Source organism: Copadichromis virginalis, linkage group LG11, assembly GCF_057382275.1.
Source record: "Copadichromis virginalis isolate Kocher_CV1m ecotype Utaka linkage group LG11, C_Virginalis_male_GT1.1, whole genome shotgun sequence".
Taxonomy (NCBI): Eukaryota; Metazoa; Chordata; class Actinopteri; order Cichliformes; family Cichlidae; genus Copadichromis; species Copadichromis virginalis.
This window is the reverse complement of record NC_140628.1, coordinates 36,759,299-36,774,819: the sequence shown is the minus strand read 5'-3', so window position 1 is coordinate 36,774,819 and position 15,521 is coordinate 36,759,299. Positions and strand designations below refer to the sequence as shown.

The window sequence follows — 15,521 nt, the reverse complement described above, 5'->3', positions numbered from 1 at the left end:
GTTGTGAGAACAGGTGTGTTTCTGGGATTTCTCAGTGAGGTGGCACAGGAGTGACCAACAACTAGTGAGGGACTTTTCTTAAAAAAATATATCAAATCAGTTATATGAGTTAAATGACTCATATTGATCTTAATTTGCAGTCCTTGTGAATGCATTACAAGATGTGACTGCCCTGTGACAATGTGGCACACATAAGCACAAGACGCATGGTGATGGCACTAACAACGGTCTGGGTACAACTGTAAGGGTGATTTATTCTACTTATCAGTGGTAAAAATAAAGAGCAATATCTCTCCCGTTCTTTGAGCTCAGGTTTGTAAGGTAAAGACTGTTTCATGCATGTGTGTGTGTTGACTTTTCAAAAATGAAGAATGTATTGTTGAAAAAGTGCCACAAGTAGCCCAGATTATGCCCAAGAGTGTCTGCTGTCTAGGTTTGCATTGTGAATATGGATGTGCAAATATCCTTAAGGGTATATTAGTCTTAAAGGGGCCATCTGAATTTTTCTACACATTAAGCTACACCTACCAATCATGTGGGTCAACCTGTGAAAAGTCTTGCGTACTGCAGAGAGAACCTGCATTAAAATCTGAGGGTTCAAGTTTAAGCTGCTTCAGTAGCCTAACGTGGATTTATGAAGTCTGGTGATACAGAAGATAGGTCAGAGGTCAGGTTTACTTTTAGGTGTATGTGTTTAACAGGGACTGCTTTATAATTGTTATTGTAATATATAGGTTTATCAAAGTATCAAAGCCAATTTAATGGGGCCTGTTTTTCTGCAGTCAGCGTTCGTTTAGATGAAGTGAAGATTTTATGGATGCAAAGACTTTCAAAAATGAGGGAAAATGTGTTTGCGTGTGGTTGTGCGTACACGTGCTCGTGCGCGGTCACGCTGTCTGCCTGCTGGTCCTTGAAGTAACATTTCCCCGGAGGTGACGCGTACGGCTGTTGCGGTGTGTCGCTATCCACACTGTGGGAACTGCCCGGAGAGACGGGTATGTTGCCAAAGCAGTGAATGCACAACGTACAGGAACTGCGACGTTAGAGCAAGAGAGAGGCGGAGAGAGAGGGAGGGGAGGGAGGGAGGGAGTTTGCAGACAGACCAAAGTGCGCTATCAGCTGCTGAAAGCTGGACAGACGAACAGTGTGGAGAGACCGATAGAGGGGCGAGAGAGGGTGGGGGGGCGAGGCGGAGGATGGAGACTCCCTCGTCGTTGTCGGCGGTGACGGTGGTACAGATGGGTGCGACTCTCCTCAGCTGAGCTGGCCACCGATCCAGTTGCCCCGGCGGTCATCCAATGCAGTCTGGATCGAGCTGACCGCGGTTGCATAGCGCACATCCTGCGAATGAGACTTCGCTATCAGTAAGTTGAATTGTAGCTTCCTTCATTTATCTTCCTCTATTTGCTTAATTTTTATAGCCTAGCTCTTAATTTTTACGGCCTTCGTGTCCCTGAGTGATTCGCAGCAGGAAGCAAATGTCATCATCTGTCACTCTGCTGTGTTTAAATACACGCGTCAAACTTTTACAGCCCTCACAGTTTCAAGCTCCATTCTCGTCTTCCAGCCCACATCGAGACTGAAGCTGTCATTAGGACTGTACATTGCTGTAGCACCACCCCACGGCTACATTTATTAAACAGAAACTAGGCACTATGGGGTGTGACTTACTGTAGCCTAGTTACTGCGTTATATGTGTGTACACCTCAGTCATATGTGGCTGTTTGCTTTGGTCAGGCCAGTGAATAGCAGCCTTTCAGACTTCTGCATAACCGTTGGTCAGCGAGATCATATGCTGCACTGGTAATGCTTTGTTTCCCCTGCAGGCCTGCTCCCCTTTCCTCTCCTGGTACAAACTTGCTTTCTTGAGCAAGAATATAATGAACCATCACAAACCCGCAGTAAAGACAGAGCATTATGCAAGAGAAAGTTTAGGGTTACACAAATTGTGAAGAACCAATACAAAATGAGTGGAAACAAGGGAGTGCCATTAATGCATTTTTAGACCACACACTTTTTACGTGCTCTTTCTGATCAGATGGGTCATGTGCCTTGCTCAAAGGTCATCTGAACATGCTAGCAGGGCAGACTCTGCTGTTCTGTTGCTGGTCACATCACAGCCATTCTGTATCATTTGCTCCAGGTAAAAGTAAGAAGAAACTGTGAGGCACGCAACATTTATTAATATGCCAAACTGCACAACTGAGCACCTTAGCATGTTTTTTAATAAAAATTCTTCAGGTTAACATAACTGTTTATGTGTCTGTGGTTGACATTTCCATCACCCTCATATCACTCCTATACCCGCCAACTGTCTCGCTCCACACCTCTTTTCCTGTAACAGTGTTTACTTGATGTTTATCTTCAGGGCAATCTAAATACCAAAGAGGGGAAAGGGAAATGGAAGGAGGGGTTGCTATGCAAATCCAGACCTTCTGTAGGGCACAGTCAGTGTGTTAAGCAAATCAACTCCAGGATACCATTTAGAGTGTTGCTTTTGTTTAAAATGCAGTTTAAAGGCTGTCTTAAAGTTTTTAAAGCTATAACTGATAGTTTGTCCAATGTGGAGCTCGAACATGTGAAAGTATTCACAGGTGATGGAACAAGGCACATATGACGAGCGTGGCTATACGTCATAAAGTTACAGTTAGTTTATTTACTGGAAATGACTGATGATTACTTCTTCAAACCTTAAGTACAAAATCCAGCTGCCCAGTGGTCACACATTTAGGGACATCATTCTGTACACTGTTACAGCCTTTCCTCATTTTATGAAACAAACTAATTATTAAGAATCTAACTGGAAAATAGAAACATTTAGACTTCTCACATTTGTTATGTAACTGTCTAAGATAAGACATTAAAAAGCATCAAAATAAAGAAAATACAAGTTAGTTTTTGAGAAGAAAAATCGAATTCAAGATAAAAAAAAAAAAAGCTCTGAGAAAAAAGTACTGTGCAGTGCAGGAATAAAGAGTCAAGTTTTAAGCTTTGATCTAAAACCTAGAAAGTTGGAGTGAGTGTCTGTGTTTCTGACAGTTTGTTTCAGATGTGTAGTGCTTAAAAGGAAAACATTGCTTTTCTATAATGAGTTTGGACATGTTAAATGAGTCAGTTGTAGAAATTTAAGTTAGTTTCTGGCTGCTGGCCTGATGTGATCCACTTTTATTGCCTTAGCCACAGCTTTAGCACCACTGTCTGATACTAATGTAATTTTATACTTTTATGTTATAAGGAAATGAACATGTGAGTACTTAATTCATTCCAACAGCTTCTTAAGAAATATCTAAAACATTTCTTATGTGTCTCTTATCTGCAGCAGCTGGCACCATGCTACCCCGTAACATACGTACAGGTGGTTATAACCTGCCAGGGGTGGAATCAGACAATGTGCCCCTCATTGGCTTTCGACCTTTATCACCTGACAGAGGAACCATAAGTGGCCACTCAGGGAGGAGAGCCGCTGACGCTGAAGTGCAAAGTTCGCAGGTGAATGGTTTTTACTTTGCCTCAAAATGGATGGATGGGTGTTTTATATTTGTATATTGGTGTTCCCAACAATCACAGAAAAATATGTAAGTTTATTCAGTGTAATGTTACCTCTCCCGCCAACAACCTCATATTGTTACTATGGCTTATTTGTATTGTAATCTGAAAATGTTACAACAACTTTCAACATGTTCACAATGTGTTCTGACCATCGATAAAGGCGCTAGCTACAACTAAATTTAGCTAATAGTAGTAACTGGCTAAATGAATAGCTTATTCATCTAATGGATATTACAGCAGTTAATGCTGTAAGCTAATGCTATTTCCTGCTATTTTATTAGAAAGACGTTGTATGTTTGTGGCTTTAAGAAATGTGTGAGATTAAGTCAAGTCAGATGTGGCCCACTGCGCAATTGCAGCACAAGCAATGGGAGCAGCCCATTCCTTCATTTGTGTTACTGACACTGCATTGCCCAATCTAATCTCTTAACAAGACTGGCCCCTCCCCTACCTTCGCTGTGCACTCACATTTCGTGTGGAAGAAGTGTCGAAGGTGCTACTGAAAAGCTGACAGAATAAAAAGAAACTAATAATAAATGCAGAAAAATCTGTCAAATTAACCAACATGTTAGCTGTTGCTGCTGTTGGACCGTGAACAGTAGTACCAGCAGCATCTAGTAACAGCTAGTAACCACACCTCAAAGTCACAGGAGGCTACTGCTTCTAGCACCAGCTGTGGAGAAGTGAGGAAGAGACGAGGAAGATACAATTATTGTGGTAAGAAACTAGATGGAGGACAGTAATTTGAAGCGAGAGATTTAAGGATTCAGGTAAAATGAATGGGTGCTTTTACCATGAGCCACTGCAAATAGCAAAAGTGTGGCTTTTAATATTGTAACCCAACAAACTACTGATTAAAACCTGCTTCAATATCTAAAATCAAACAAAATGAAATAAAATATAAACGTACATTGGCGTTTCCAACAATCACAGAAAAATATGTTTTTTCAACATAATCTTACTTTTCTTGGCTACCTGTCTGTTTCGCCATTGACCTGATATCTTTACTATGGCTTCTTATGTTGTAATCTTATAATGTTTCAACAACTTTGAACAAGTTCACAATGTGTTCTGACCATTGAAAAAGGCGCCAGCTACAACTACATTTACTGAATATCATAAACTCGCTAAATGGATAGATGATTCATAATAATATAGCATTTAGTGCCGTGCAAGCTAATGGTGTTTCATGTATATGCATTATACACATATATATAGATACAGTGATCAGTGTGGGTTTTTTGTCCCAGTCCAACCCTGATCTGAAATGACTGTGAAAACAACAGCTCCCATGATTTTTCATAGAAAATTGCTACTTTCGGACTTTTGGTTAAATAGAGGATAGTCACAAAATAGTACAGAATAAAGTGGGCCTTTCTAGCTCTCGCCCATAATTGTAACAGTTATGGGCTAAAATGTTGGGTTTTTTTTTTACCTGTTTTCAATTAGTGCATGAACAAAACAACAGATGTTGTTTGATTCTTAGATTTTATAAAGGTTTATTACTGTATTAATTTACCTCTCTGTAAGTATTAGTATTGCCACAGAACCACAAGCCACTTGACAACATTCGCTGACCACTAGAAGGAAATCGATTTCAAACCACAACCAGGTCCTTCTTTTATATGCACGTAGGTTTCTTTTTTAAGTTATTATTCTTGTGTAATCTGCAGGACTAACTATTTAGAAATTTGTCATAAAGAGGAGAATTCTTTAATTCCATCCATTTTCTTAACCTTTTCCAAGTCAGCATTGAGGGAGACAGGCTCTGGAGCATATCCCAGCTGTCATGGGGTGAGGGGTGTGGTACAGCTGGACAGGCCACCAGTCTACCACGGGGACATAGAGACAGATAATCATTCACACACAGTGCAACTCATTTATGGATAAATTATCTTGTATTGCCAGAATACTAGTATTTTTTGGCAAAATTTGGTTTCAAAGAAAACAAGTAGCAGTGTTTAGCATATAAACTGTTGTGTGTTTGTGGAAAGAGGCTTTTTTCCCTGACACTATCACCTGCCCTCTGGGTGAACTGCAGCCAATGTTGGCACAGTGGAACTGTTCTCAGCAGATTGGTTTGGTCCAAAGTGGGAAAACTGCATAGTGTGTATTGGAAAACATCAATTACATTGTACATCTTTGCTGTGGAAAAGAGTCAGATGAACTTGTGACATATCCCAGAGCTTTGTTCTGTGGGACTGTGTTGATGGTATTTGAGTATTGACAGTCATATGCTTTAGTAGGTTTTCTGATGTTGACACAATAAATAGATCTCACAGAGCTGAGAGGGGATTAGGAGACTGTGACATTTGCCATGGCCTCACTGGCCATCACAGCTAGGAGCATTTAGAGCATTGTCCCAAGAAACCGCGTGAGCTGCCTTGGACTGTATAAACAGCAGATGCGGTAGGCTGCTTTTCAGCCCTAAGGGAATAAAGCCACTGTGACTCAGACAGAAAAGCCAAGATACAGATGTATGAACGCGTGTGTATTGCACCATGGCAACACAAACACTGCTATTTACCATAAAGTGAATAAATTCAAACTAGTAGAATACATGAAAACACTTTTGTTATAGAGCTAATGGTTAATCATGATAACAGCTAGCAAACGGATTTAAGAAAATATTGTGTTTGTAGTGGCAACCCTTATACAACTCATTTAATTCATTTTGCATTGAAATTTAATCTTGAACACTTCACTTCAGCTATAGGCACGTCTAAGTTTTATGTATAAAAACTGCATAAAAATAAGCCAGTATCAACAGATGTGTAAGACATTTACAACAGGTAGAACAGAGCAAAATAATCAATAACATTAAAACATCACGACAGATCTCTTTATCTAGTTTTTAAAAAAAAACAGCCTAATGGCATTAGTGGAATTGCTAGCAACGTGTTAGTAACGATCTGTATGTCGGTCCAATGCTTTTGTCCTGACTGCAGTGTCTCAGCAGGAAGTAAATGCTTAAAATGTATTTTAGACACTAACAGACTGAGGAAGAATAAATCGTACTAATCGTACTAATTGAACTGTTACAATTTACTCTTCTTTCTCCTTGCTGTGATTTTTTTTAATGACAGCCATGCTATGCTGCATATGTATTTACATCCTGCACAGGATGTGCTGTAATACTATTGCTCCTCCCCCGATGCTTCTTTTTCTGCCATCTTATAAGTAGGAAGGGCATGTGGTGTAAAACTCTGCCAAATCAAACATGCGGTGATATCTCCTGCGGTGACCCCTTGTCCCAAGTGAGCGGCCAAAAGTAGCCTCGATTAGAATAAAATGTTGTTTTAAAGGTCAATAACACTTTGGTTTATGACCAAATTACTGCAAAACTAATGATGGTCCTTAGTTGTACTTGTGTCCCTGCCTTACTAACATGGGTAGTATGTTAGTAAGGCAGGGAACGTAAAGCTTTGTATATTTAAAGAAGCACTTAAAGACATTGTTTCTGCACTGTTTATATGAAGTTTTTTGTTTTGCTACATAAACTCCTCAATTTGACTTTGTAAAAGGGAGTAAAACTGACTTTAGGTTAGGAAGTTAAATGTTCAGGGCACAGGTAAATTTCCCACGAACTTTGCGTTTGTTAATGTTTAATCATCTGATAGTGAGGTTTTCTGAGCATTAGCAGACTTACACACACATGGTCAAATGCTAATTTAAGCTGAAGGCAAGACTACTGTTTAAATTCTTCTTACACGTACAGAACTTTAGCCTTTCTTAAGACCAACGTTGGAAACAAAACGGTTGTACTGGTTCCTAATAATATACTGACCAAGCTTCATGCCCCAGCTTCACAGGGCTCTTTGGTTTACTTCTCACCAAGTCTCAAGAAATGCTGCAGCTAAAAAAAGAAGTTACACTGACTTGCTTTCCAAATGACCAGACTTCCTCTCTGTTCGTGTCACATGTTGTCTGCTGAAGCTCGCATTAAATAATGCATGCTGTGGCCTGATCAGTGGATGCAGTGTACACCTGCTCTCCCCGTAAACAGTATCTAGTATCACAGGCTGTCTCCAAGGACAGGCTGTCAAGTGGAATCCAATACGACCTCTTGTTCATTCTTTAATGAGGGAAACTTGGATGTGTGATTCAAGATGCATAAAGTAACCTGTGGCATTTCGAGCAAACATATTGTAGCAAACTATCTGCAATGTAAAAATGTAGAAGAGTAACAGGAGTGCTTTGTTTTATGTTTTGACAACTTTTCCAGCACAGCTGATTGCTCAATCCTGAGCATTCGGTCTGTACATCTGAAAAACAAACAGCACAAAATAACATATTATTATGCATATTATCCACTGAGCGAAAGCCTACTGCTATGTTGCTACTCCTCTGCTCTGTTTTAACGTGTAGCCCTACAAATCGCTAAGTTTCTTATTACATGCAGCAATTGTAAAACTCAAATTTGTGGATGTGCAACTGTTACAATTTCAAAATGTTACATTTACTTTATACAAGATAATTGTTATGTTGGTGTTGCAGAAAAGAATCTGGGTAATAATGTGGTAACAGTGGGAATAATAAGGTAGGAACAAGAAGGTAATAATATAGAAATGACAAATTATTACTACTTAGTTACAAAAGTAATATCCAAGTAATTATATTGTAATTATATTATATTGGTTATATTATATTGGTTATATTGGTTATAGCTGAGAAATACTTCAGTAACTTAAATAATTAGTAACCGTACAGTAATATAGTGGTAATAATAGGAACCTGTTAGTAATAAATAGTGTACTATGGTAATATATGCACATTGTGGTAGTAACTAAATAACAATTAAGTAATATTGGTTTATCTTTAATATAGCACGAGACAATTACTTGCATATTAGTTTGGTAATTAAGCAGTAATAACTTGATATTTCTGATAGTAGAGCAGGTCACCTACCAACTGGAAAGTCAGTAGATCGATCCCCAGCTCTTCCTGTCCAGCTAAGATACGGAACCCTGAGTTGCCCACAATGAATGTTAGATGTTAGATGATCCATTCCCACACAAGTATGAACTTGTGTGGGAATGGATGAATTGGACTTGTTGTAAAAATCACTTTGATTGCTCAAAAATTTAGTGGTAGTAACACGCCATTTAACATTTGTTTCCACATTATTACCAAGATGTAGTAGAAAGAACATTTGTGTTTTCTGATTATTTTATAGATAACAAAGATAACATAACGCCACCTGTTGGTCAGGTTGTGAATTTGCTGAATGATCAAGTGCAGCATTGGTGTTATGCAACATTTTTGCGTCTTCTCTCCGCTGCTCTGCTCTGTGTGAGGGACCCTGAAGCAATCACACAGAGTGGTCAAGTGAACACAAGTGAACAGAGATGATAATTACTGGATAAAACTAGTTTTGCACAGTTTTCTTTTACTGAAAAGTAAAAAAAATAAAGAGAGGGAGGCACATTTGTTTTGGTCTAATATATCTGTACTCTAGTAGTCCTGTTATCAGGTTATCTGTATCAGGTTACAGATCACACGTGTTGATAATGCTCTTTGCATTCTTGAGCCTTTTGGTTTTTACTGTTCAAGCAGATCAGTTCAAGATATTGGTGTTAAACAGTTGTATATTTCAAATGTATCCTTTCATTTTTAACATTTCATCAACCTGATATTTGCAAGATTTTGTTTACAAGTGTACTGTTGAGTAATTTTAAAACATGATGTAGAAATACAAGAGACGCAAGCTTATTTACTACTTTAAGAAGTGGAACAAGGCAATAACTCCCTTTATTTGTCCCTATTTTTGTTTTCGTGTGAATGACTTCCCATAACAAAACTGTACCTCATAGATTCATTTCAAACAACAACAGGTAACCTGTCAGTGAAGTTACGAGCCTGTTTGCTCTGGACTTTAATACTTTATTTAATCACTTTCCTGTTTTAATATAACCTCAAGTTTGCACATAAATAATTTTCCTATTTTGGTGTGAGAGAACCTGATTGGCCAGCACAAGACCTGACCTCTACCTTACCCAGCACGTTTTGGATGAACTAGACTGCTGATGAACATGAGCTGGGTCTTATCAACCAACATTAGAGGCCAACATCTTTCTTGCTCTTGTGAATAAATAAAAACACATCTCTGCAGCTGGCTTCCAAAATATGGTGGAAAACCTTCCCAGAAGAGTACAAGCTGTTATGGTTGCACTTTAACACATTATTTAATGATGAGACGCGCCCCAAGCACATATGGATGACCACATATAAGCATGAGCACGAGCATTTTCTAATCACAAAGTTATAATCATGTAATAAATTTTTTTTTCTCTTTACGATGAATAGGACTTCGGCTACAGAGTTTTACTTGAAACACAGTAGATAACGGGCACCAGGGGATAGATAGATGAAAGCGTGAGAAGAGGGACAAACAGAAAGATAGGAAGGAAGGGGTAGGGGTTTTGAACTACACAGAAAAAAAACAATGGTTATCTTTAAATAAAGCTTCAGAAGATATATTTACGACCCCCTGTTTGCAGGAATGCCTTGTCTGGATTGAAAATGGTGGGCGTCAACAGTGTATTTGTTTAACGTCAAAGGTATTCGGCAGAACTAATTGGATATATGTAAGGGAAATGGTTGAAACTGCTGTTTTTTGAGGAAGGAGGTAGGGTTAAAATGAGAGACGATTTCCTCCCTGTTGCTTTTCTGGTTCTGTCCAATAGCTGACATAGTTGTTCAGCTTGTGGAGGTGACGCAGCCTAAACTTTTGATGGAGAAGGGAAGAAAAATAGCTTCACAACACGGCAGCACGTCCTGCTTCCTGTGTTTGTCTCCACTTATTATGTGCTTCCTGTAGGCAAGGAGGTGGAGGGACTTTAAGAAAAGCACAGCTCAGTGCCCAAAGAGAAGATCCCATCTTACAAAGAACATAAACAAAGGGTGACATTTGGTAACAACAATGGATCACATGGGTAAAATCAACCCTGTGTGTGTTTCTAAAGCTTATGAAATCACTAGAGATCCATGGATAACAGCTGCACAGTACTCTTTTTATGTTAGGAATCAACACATGCCCCCAACCGCAGTGGCCTATAATCATGATCCTTATACAGCAGCCTTTGAGGCAGCTAAACTCAAAATTACACACATCTACTGAGAGGTTTCTCCACAGAAAAGACTATTTTATCTGACCCAGATTCAGAGTGGTTTTAGAAGACTGGTGCTCCACTGAATATACTTTTACCTCCTAGCAGAATCTCAACACAACATCTATGTCTGGAACAAGGAAACAGAGCAAAAGCTAGTTTCCTTTGCATCAGAAAGGCCCACAATATCACTATACTTCACAAGGGATCAGTGACAATTTTAAACCACATTCCCTCTTTTATAAGTCAGTTGTAACTCTGCCTTTGGGGGGTAATTATACTATCTTTGTGTATGAACAAGTTAAACTAGTTTTAACTGCTGTTTTTTCTCAAAGAGGTTTCTTATCACTGAGCTGCTGTTCGTTATATAGCACGTGGATATACAGTAACATATCTAGTTTTCATGTGATCACACATTATCACACCCTGTCTCATTATCAGTGTTAGCAGAATTAAATACAGAGAAAAATATTTTCATGCAGTTTTTTACGAGTTGATGTAAAGACAGTAGCTGGTTGGTAGGAATGAGGTCCGACTGGCTGTCGTGGGGTGAGAGGTAGTGCACTGTAGACCCTGGACAGGTCAGCAGTCTGTGTCCAGGTGAACCCTTGATGACCTTTCATGCTCACACACTGACACCTACGGCCAGAATCACCAGTTAACCTAATGTGCATAGTGTAGTGGTGTACGCGGTTAACAAGACAAAGCTCCTTGGGTCGTTTCTGGGAAGTGACACACAAATCCCTTTGGGGTTGCACTGGGAAGAGCATCTGGCATGAAAAGCTGCAAAATCAAACATGCAGAGTTACCAGCTGTGGTGACCTCTAATTTACTCTAGTTAAAGTAGCTCTAATTAACCCAACATGTCTTTGGACTCTGGGAGGAAACCAGAGTACCTAGAGAGAACCCACGAAGGCAGGAAAACATGCAAGCGCCACACAGAAAGACCCCACCCACAAATAAAGGGAGCCACTAATGCAGTTTGCAGGTCACTGCCCTAAGTGCTTCACACGGACGTATATGTCTATATATATATATGTCTATCTGCCGTTTTTTCCAGGAGTAGGTGGAGGCGCAAATAGAAACGTCATGCCAAATAATTTCTAAGGATTATTTTGCTCTCTGTCTGCTGGATATATAAGAAAGCAGCTATTGGTAATATTACTCGTAAGAAGTTTATAAGGAGAAATGCTAAATGTTTACAGCCTGTCTTTATGACAGCAAGTGCACAAGAAATAATACAATCATTGGTGTTTGCTATGCTAACAAACTATCTCACACACACAGCGCTGCTGAAGTCTCCAGTAGCACGACTTCACTCTGCAATGCCATTAGCCCCTAAATAAACACAGCTTGCTTCCTGGTTTAGTCGCTGTCTGAACGTTTATTACCTCTTGTTACAGGACTGCAGGCCTCTTGCTGCTCAAACTGCAGGCTGCCTACCACAGATGGCAACCTTCACAGTTATTTCTGTTTTTCTCAGTGTTGTTTTAAACAGACTACGCAGTCAGACTGGTTTATCTGCATAGGAAGGTCATCTACAAAGGGAAAGAGAGCAGGAGAACGGAGAGGAGATTGAAAGAGTGGGGCATTGTTCTGGAAATGGCTTCAGGGCTTTGTCAATGTGTGTGTGTATGTGTGTGTGTGTGTGTGCACTGATGAGGCATTTATTTGTGTGAACAGTGTGGCTGTGTTGGGGCTTTTCACATAGCCTGCTATATGTGTGTGAATGGGTGGAAAGTGACCCAGTGTAAATGAGTGTCGTCCTATGAACACCGTCATATTCTTGTCTGTGTTTGGAGTGTGTGTGTGTGTTTAAGTGTAATGGGTGTGTCTAGGTGATGTAGACCGATGGGGGTTGGGCTTAGGTCCTGCTTCAGGTGTGTCTTTGTGATAGAGAGCAAAAAAGGTTGAGAAGCAAACGTAAAGAGGTAAACATACAGATATGGGTCAACTGTGACAGGGGAGTTGATCAGAAACGAGTGAATAACAGATGAGAAGCAATGGAGAAAATAAGAACACTATTTCTGCGTTTATCCTGAAGATTTCCAGGAAGCTTAGGGATTCCTACCTGTCTGAACTTGCCCACGGAAAGGTAAGTTGTGGGACCATTTTGTCTCTTTTTTCAGTCTGTGTGCGTGTGTGTGTTTAGCCTGACTTCATGGGAAAAGACATAATCGCAGGCAGATTTGCATGGAAGTAAGCGGAGTTAGAATGGGTAGAATAACAGGTTTGATGAGTGCACGTTATATAATGAAGTGCTATAGGATCATTTTTGAATTGAAGGAGTACCTGTTTGAAACACTGACCTTTGGTCACTTTAAAGCAAGGTAATTTGATAAAAGCGAACAGAGGCGAGCATTGGTTTATTACAAATAATTACACTGCTGGTTTAATGAAGGGAATACAAGCCATCTATACCATCCTGGGAATGATTCTTGGCTTATACTGTGACTTTGAAAGTTTGCATATGAAAGAGATGACATGCAAAAATGAATGAAAATGTAAGTCAGGTTTCTGTTTGTGTGGTTAACAAACAGGAGCTTTCGAGGCCGGCGTGTTTTGCTGTTTTTGTTAGCAGAGTGTGTCTCCAAGGTGTTTCCTTTGCCTTTGCCTGTTGACTCATGATGAATATACGCTTTCTAATAGGTTTGGAGATTTCAGCAGACACCCAGTAAGACTTACTCAGTGCTTTACTCATGCATTTTTTATTGTGGAAAAAGTTACAGTTGTGAAAGCGTCAGGGTAAAGTGATATTTATCGGTGTATTAGTTAAATGCTTTGATCCAAATGTGAACTACAGAACAGGCCAACCCTTTACAAATTATGCGGCATGAGGTTAAAACCAACTGACATTTTAAAATACACAGACAGCTCCTTTGCTGTGAAAAGGTCCACTATCAAAAAGCAATAAAAATAAAATAAAAACAACTTTGTTTACATCACCTATTTATGCTTATATCAAACCACATGCTAAGTCATCTATCTTTAACTCAAAGATTTATGCACTAAAAAGGAGTGCAAAGGGAATGCAATCATTTTTTTTTTCAAGCAAAATGACCAATTCTGTGTAAAATATTGATTATGACTTCATAATTCAAAGTATTATTTAAGTATAGTACTTCAAGCATAATGGTAAGTATGATCATCCACAGCCCCTGCTACTGATAATTTCTGAACTACTGTTTTATTAGGTTGTTAGTGGTAAAGTCTAAATGTGTAGCATAAAAAACATAAAAAGCACTCACTGAAAAACCGATGATCAGTGTGACCTGCCTATGTTTTGTGAAATTATTTGAATTTTATTGTCAGTGGCCCAGGTATTTAATACATCTTTAATCAAGTTAGTCTAGAGAATAATGACTTTGTTAGTGAAATAATGAATGAGACTAAGCAAAGAAAAAATCTGCTGCATGGTAAAACAGACCTTTTTTTTTTATCTTATCAGTTTGCAGTATTTACCTCTCATTCACTCATTCACAAACACATTCAAAGAGTTTGTGTGCAATGTGTTCAGCGTCTGACTAAAGGACACTATTGGCATGTGGACAGGATCAGTCAGAGATTCAGCTGGATGTGAGTTAGAATTGCTACATCTGCACTCATTTTTAGACTTTAATCTTTGCTTTTTGTGTACTGTTGGATGACTTATCATCTCAAAGTTTTACTTACATAAAACCATTTGTAAAGCTTATGAGATAAATGTTGTATAGAAAAGCTAAAACACCTCATTGAAACCCTCATTCAAACTTGAGCAGTGTTTTCCAAAATCAGATGTGTTTCTTTTATTGCAAAATGTTTAATCTCCAGTGCAAGTATTTGCATTAACTAATGTTGCAGTTGAGCAGCTGTGTTAGGTTAAATGAAATAGAAATACTCTTTTAATCTGCAGAATCACACATGCATTTAAAACAGCTCTTTGCAATCAAAGGTCATCTGCCTTTTATCTCTCCGGCTGTTTTGACAGTATTAAAATGTCTCTGAAGTGTCACCGCATGTCTCAGGCTTCTTCTCCTCTCTCTCTAAAAATGTGCTGTGAGTCATGCAGTGTCTGCAACATGACATGGCTGCAGGATCCTACTATCCAAGAGCTGTTTGTGTCAATATGTAGTTAATAAGTATGCAGTAATGGTGCCAAGTGTTTTTTGTTTGCAAGTGCTGTCTTATTCTGTTATTTCTATTAGGAATGTTTCTGTCTTTCTGTGGCAGACACGCTGTTGGTTGGAAAAAACTCTTGGTTCAACATTTTAATGCTTTGCACAATTTGATATAGACACCTTTAGTGTATGGGGCACAACAGACTTTGGATTATTCAGATGAGCCTGTCATTATTGTGCATGTGTCCCAGTCCAGGGAAAGATGTTTAGAAGCAGCGCTGCGTGACTTTTCCCAACAGTTGCAAATTAGGTTAAAATTAATTCTGGGTTGAATTACCTTTGCAGCCTGGTGTATTTTGGGTTGTGCTTCATCATTTTAAGGAGAACAAAGTAGATTATACGTGTTTTACTCTCAGTTTGGTCTTTTTTTTAAATTCTCTAATAAAATAGCTAAGACATGTGATTTGGTTTTGAATCTTGTGTGTCTCTCTTTCTCAGGCGGAGCCCTCTCCGATGAAGACTACCTGGTACTGTCCTCTAGATTTGGTAAGGGTTTCACATTGCATGGGGATTCACAGCCTGTGAGCCAGTACCAGTATAAAGTAGGGTGACTGTGTCAGGGACTGTCCCTGAGGTTAAACTGGATTGTTTCATGTCCCATCTGAGTTGCAAATTAGCCAAAGTGGAATACAAAATAAATTCTTTGTTTGAATTTGCAGCTTGATGAATTTGGACTGTTTCTCGCACTGGTTCAAACAAGTGTGAT

At 39.2% G+C, this 15,521-nt stretch overlaps 1 protein-coding gene across 2 annotated transcripts in view; it reads left to right on the top strand.

Annotated features, from left to right (window-relative positions):
- The first annotated feature begins 1,134 nt into the window (after positions 1-1,134).
- rgl2 (ral guanine nucleotide dissociation stimulator-like 2) overlaps positions 1,135-15,521 on the top strand; it is a 33,054-nt gene continuing 18,667 nt past the window's right edge. The window contains exons 1-3 of one of the 2 annotated variants that reach the window (XM_085472256.1): positions 1,135-1,364; positions 3,320-3,489; positions 15,254-15,301. In XM_085472256.1, coding sequence (XP_085328382.1) covers positions 3,331-3,489; positions 15,254-15,301 — 207 coding nt within the window. In that variant the 5' untranslated portion in view covers positions 1,135-1,364; positions 3,320-3,330. Of the gene's footprint in view, positions 1,365-3,319; positions 3,490-12,494; positions 12,754-15,253; positions 15,302-15,521 lie in introns of those variants that run through there. The other variant, XM_085472257.1, reaches the window with a different exon arrangement.